General features: G+C 34.8%; 1 protein-coding gene across 1 annotated transcript; it reads right to left on the bottom strand.

Annotated features, from left to right (window-relative positions):
* Nucleotides 1-2408: 2408 nt before the first annotated feature.
* Nucleotides 2409-3994, bottom strand: LOC131039092 (UDP-glycosyltransferase 89A2). Its single transcript, XM_057971746.2, has one exon. The coding sequence runs from the start codon at nt 3978-3980 to the stop codon at nt 2454-2456; it is 1527 nt and encodes a 508-aa protein (XP_057827729.2). The 5' UTR covers nt 3981-3994; the 3' UTR covers nt 2409-2453.
* Nucleotides 3995-5891: the final 1897 nt, after the last annotated feature.

The following is a 5891-nucleotide window of genomic DNA, read 5'->3' as shown; positions in this document are numbered from 1 at the left end:
TTTTATCATCTTTGTTTGTTGCATTCATTTTCTATGATTTAATTTATTGTTTTCATACCTCTTTAGTTTCTACTATTTATTATATTGTAAACTAGATCTGGATCAACGTATAAGCAACGACATACTCTTCAAAAGAAGAACATAAAAGATTCATTTGTTAAAAAGTGCTAACATAATGGATTATATATTTACATATATATACTAACAAGGGTCTAATGATTCGCTATAAGAAATATAACTCACTTTCTTGTTGCATTTGTTGTTGAAACGAACTCTAAATACTAATTCCAACTATCTCAAATCAAACTAAGATATTGCAATTTTATTTAATAGAGGGCTTTTGGACACCAAAGTTGTCATTATATAATAGTTACCTCATCCACTATCTCCACAACATAGGCCTATTGGGAACATAACTAGCTTAAACAAGAAAAAATTCAACCTCATATAGCTAACACTACCTCTAAAACACTTTTAATTGTTCAAGTATATTTATTACAATTAATAAATATTATTAAAAACTATAACAAATATTTTTACATAATTATTTTATTATTTATTATTTCCACTGCAATATTAAAACAACAAATACTTTGCCAATACATGACACTGCTTATAATAAATATTTTGAACCCTGTAAATATAAACTTGTCCTCACCAACTTAATAAAAGAAATATTGAAGTATTCATAGGGGAAATGACTCAGTAGTTGAGTGTGTTGTACAACATTGCACCAATCGTTGTGACTTTAAAGTTGTTATTGATGATGATAAGTACCAATAATTGAATGAAATATACCATTTGTTGTGAAAAGTAACCAATCATGTGACGCCATATTAGCACAAGTATTGGGGCCCTTTTGCACATCTATTGGTCTCTCTTTTTTTTGGGCTGTTTTGGACACTCTGACAAAAAGCATGCTGATATGACATCATATTTGATGATGTGGTCCTAAAACATTAGTTATAAGAAGGGGACTTGCCAAGTAAGCTGTTGTAAAAAACTCCTGATTTGAAATTTCCACTTGAGATTTTGAGAGGGTGCACAACTACTACCTCTCCCTCAAATAGTCATCTTCAACTGTTACATGGTTACAATATTTGTCCCAGACCTTCGAAACTGTAAACAATTGATTCTGAATCAGACGAAGTCGAGATCATGTGATGTAGCTGTGGAAGAAATCGACAAGACAATCACGGCTGTAGAGTACGCGCAAGCTTATTGCTTCTACTCTAGGGTTAGCCTGAATGGCCTTAATGGAATTAGTCAATGCTTATAAAAAGTTGTGCTACTCACCAATTTAGGGCCGTAAAACAGAATTTAACTTTATTGTTCAGACTCTTTAATTTTGTGAATATTCATCAATGCTAACGAAAATTTCACTCTTGTTTAATTTCATCGTTGGACATTCTTTAAAAAAAAAAAAGGTTTGCACTGTCAGTTTAGAATCGAAAACGTTTCTAGATTATGATTTTAGCATTCTTCGTACCTTACTGTAAACCAGATACTATGCAGTGTGTGAGAACTTTTATTTGAATTATCATGCCTTTATGTAAGCCCGATTCTATGGAGATTGTGTAAAAGTACTCAGATTTTATCCATTTATTGACCCTGCTGTAAGGGGTAAAAACTTCATTTACTTCAGAGAAACCTCCATCTTTATCTCTCAGACCTGTGAGAATAAATTTGGATTAAACAATAAACAATAAATTAAAAAGATTATGTGATCAGAATTCTCTTTTTCTACGTATATTAAATCCCATCATAATATTCCTTTAAAACAAGAATCATAAAGTAAGCAGAGGAAGAAGATCGGTGGGGCGTACACAGAATGTGGGAATGCAGGCTACAGTGGATTGTTTCAGTTGCTCTGATAGCTCAGTTGGTTAGAGCACCCGTTTAGTAAGCAGGAGGTCTTGAGTTTCAACTCTCAAACAGAGCAGTAATGATTTATAATGATGTTTGTCGTTGGCTTCAAATAATCATCATAATGATTTATGCATTTATAATCATATACCACTCTTCTATCAAAAACAAAAACTAATAATAAAATTAGTGAAGATGTCTTTAATTGACATGAAACAGAAAGTCGACAAAACAATTATATTGCAGGTCATATCAAATTTATTTTTATTTTTAAAATTAGACGCCATTATTGACATTGTAGAAGATAAAACAAAAGTCTGAAAATTGTATATCCATTTGTATTGTTGAATTAACAAATAAAGTAAAAGTTGTGAGATGATTGTCATGTTGTGAGTTTTTAAAAATCTGTCACTTCAAATTAACAAATAGCAAAGAAACACTTATAGAAATTGACTGTAATTGAGATCTCAATTTACTAAGGAAATACTATTATTTTTAATTGAACAATGCAGATTACATCAAAGAAAAAGCTGCAAAAGAAATGAAGAAAATTCTCACTGATTAGCTGCAGATACAATAAAATATTATCACTTATTAGCATCGAAGCCGAGGCTGAAAACGTAAGATACAAACGCTTTAACGCTTAACTTGCAGGATGCTTCATTAATGGATTCCTTAATTTGCAGTGCGCGTTGACGCAGTTCTTTTCCAATTTCCGCTGTCATGGCTTCTTTCACTGTGTTTTCCACAGTATCACTACTGGGAATGGCGTCATATCCTTCGCAGATCTGCATACCAAACCCCAACTGCTCAATTACCAATCTGGCGTTAGCAAATTGATCGAACGCCATCGGCCAGACCAGCATTGGCACTCCAGCGCTGATACTCTCTAATGTCGAATTCCAACCACAGTGACTCATAAAAAACACAGTTGAAGGATGGGACAGAATTAGGCGCTGAGGCACCCACCCGTGGATTACCATTCCTCTGTCTCTCGTTGCTTCCATGAAACCCTCGGGAAGGAAATCACAGGAATTAACGTGGCCTCCAACTGGATCCTTTATCGTCCAAATGAAAGGCTGATTACTGGCTACGATGCTCCTTGCGAGCGCTTTCGTTTGGTCTTCTGAAAGAAAAGCCTGAGATCCAAACGAGATGTAAATGACAGAGTTTTCCTTTTGTGTGTCCAGCCAACGGATGCACTCTGATTCATTTTCGATCCCAAATTGGGGTTTGTGTAGAGGAGAAGCTATGCTCCACACGGGCTTTCCTGTAGATTCCTCTAAATATTTCACATACTCTGCTTCGAGCCCGTCAAAAGTATTGACAAGCGTTGCAGCGCAGCTTTCTTTCCCCAAGCCATAGGCCTGCTGAAGCACTGGAAGCACAGGGTAAGATGAATAAGACAACTCGCTTCTAAGCATGTGGGGCAGCTCTGAACGCCTCAGATTCATATTGATACAGCGATCCCGAATCTCTATGATTTGGCGGTCGCGTATTATTTCCGAGTCCGGATTTGTAAAGAGAAATTGCAGAAGAGAAGCCGCCATTGCCCCTGTTGTTTGGAACACCACACGCGGAATCCCGAATTTGGAAGCCGATTGTGCTGTCCAGGGTAAGAAAACGTCGCTTATGATGCAGGCGGGCTTCCGTGAGGTTTCTGCCATGACCTGCTCCAGCCAGTCTTCAAATGGGTGGGAAAGCTTGTGCGAAGACACAAACAGCAACTGGGCTTCGATGTAGGAAAGAACGTCGGTGCTTTCGCAGCCAGGGGGAAGGCCGGGGATGAGCGGGAAATAAAGAGGAACTATACAAATGGAGGATCCAAGCGCCTGCGATTGCAATTTGGGGGCAGAGGCAGTGGTGGTGATAAAGCTGACGTTGAGGCCTTGGGAAGTAAGCATTTTAGCCAGGCTGAGGAAGGGAATGAAATGGCCCTGCGCCATGTAAGGGAACATCACTATGTGCCTGCTTTCTTTAGTTTCTGCCATTGCAATATGCTCTGCTTCGCCCAATAGCTGTTTTTCCTCAGTTTCGTCGGCCGCCCGTGCAGCCTTCTTAAGGCCGGATTTGATTTTAACTTTTATATTTTTACGTTTTTGAATGTCAAACATTTATCCGCTGTAAACAGATCATGAAGTGTTTATTTTGTGTCTTCTGCGGGCCAGCCATGCCGCCTCTATAAGTCCAGATTCCTCAGAATGATGTGACATTTTTTTGGTGTTTTCTTTTGGCGGCCATGATTAATTGCTCAAGTGGGTTTCTACCTTGATTCATTTAAACAGTCGGCGGCACGGCTGGATTTTACCTTAGACATCTACAACCACAAGTTCCAGGTTAAGAATTTATCGTCAATTTTGAATCCTCTGAATTTTCTCCATAGGCTGGAATTATTTAAGACACACATAATATCAATTCTTGTCTATCACAAACATCATTTTGTCTCTATAGCAGTAAATCCCAAATTATTACGTTGATTGTAGGACCCATAACTCTCGAGCATTTTGGTCGATTTATTTTTGTCTTTTTCGCTTAATTCTTTCATGTTAAATATGGTGCGATTTTTTTATGTCTTCTTCGCTTAATTCTTTCACGTGATATATGGTGTACTTAAGCTATGAGCATTATGTATATAAGGGTTTGATAATGACATTAGCATTTGCACATAATATAGCACAATTTGTTTCAAGAAAAGAAAAAACAAATTTATAAATTAAAAATTGGATTTCACTTGTTTTTAAAAAGAAGAAATTATATTAGATTTGTTTTTTATTATCTTAATAATGATATCTTTCAGTGTTTTTAACTTAAATTTTTCTCTCTCTCAATGTATAAAAAATTTGAAACCATTTGAATCTCTTACCATGTATGATACTTATGGACTTCTCACATCAACTAAAATATATATTTAAAAATTAAACATTCACAACAATACTCTTAAAAAATAAACAAAAATCCTACAAACATAATCACTCATTTGTAACAATACACTATCATTGTTCAACTTGTATTCACCACCAAATACAAATGTCTCTTCGGTTACAGACATTCTAGAAGATGCACTACATAATATTCATTTAACTAAAAACATACTAATTCTTGGTGACTTCAATATCAACATGCAAGAGAACAATAAAAAATAGAAACAACTAGAAACATTTTTTGATAAAAAGAATATTAAATTCTTGCTTGACAAAACTAATTTCTCACAACAATCACTTATTGACCATGTTTGGTCAAACATAAACAAAACAAGAGACAATCAATGCAAGTAACTATAATATTGTATGTCTATTCCTTGACTTATTAAAAAAAGGAGACAATCAATGCAAGTAACTATAATTTTCTATTCACTCTTTCACATCTACATTTCTTTACTTCTTACTTTTCTCAATGTTTATATACACTTATATTTACTTACACTATGTCTATATCAGAAATGAAGAGCAACAAAAGGATTGAAAACAACAAAAACATCATCGAAGCATAACAACTAAAGATGTAAGTGTTTTCAAACATTACCACCTTTAAAAAATTGGTAGACAATCGTTATTATTTTCTACTCTTTTTTTCAACTCTATTATAACAAAGAACAATCATAGTAACTTTGTAATCAAACTCTTTTTCTCCTTTCCCACAAACATGACCCTTTTTGATTCCATGTGCACAATTTGTTTCAATATCTCAACTTGAACTTGAATTCCAACTAATACCTGTACCTTATAATAACCGCAAGTTTGACTATTGTTATCCATTTTTTCAAGTACCCTTCTACCTATTCTTTTATCTAATCTTATAACATATCTTCCTTAATCAATTTGTATTCATTCTTTTGTATCTTTCCAAATTTATTTCTCAGCAAATAATGTTTGGTTTTGATCCCAATTACCTTACAGAAAAATTCCTTTTCTCTTCTGCAACACCTTTCCTCAATTCTTGGCAACATGTTTTCTATGTCAACTCCAATCAACTTATCCAACCTTATCTCTTTCTCCCATTGTCCACCACATAATCGTCTTAAACCA

This window comes from Cryptomeria japonica, chromosome 7 (assembly GCF_030272615.1).
Source record: "Cryptomeria japonica chromosome 7, Sugi_1.0, whole genome shotgun sequence".
Classification (NCBI taxonomy): Eukaryota; Viridiplantae; Streptophyta; class Pinopsida; order Cupressales; family Cupressaceae; genus Cryptomeria; species Cryptomeria japonica.
This window is presented reverse-complemented; position numbering and strand designations above follow the sequence as displayed.

What these genes read in the sequence shown, in the direction of transcription:
- LOC131039092 (XM_057971746.2), bottom strand. Translation starts at nt 3,980, where the DNA reads ATGTTTGACATTCAAAAACGTAAAAATATAAAAGTTAAAATCAAATCC.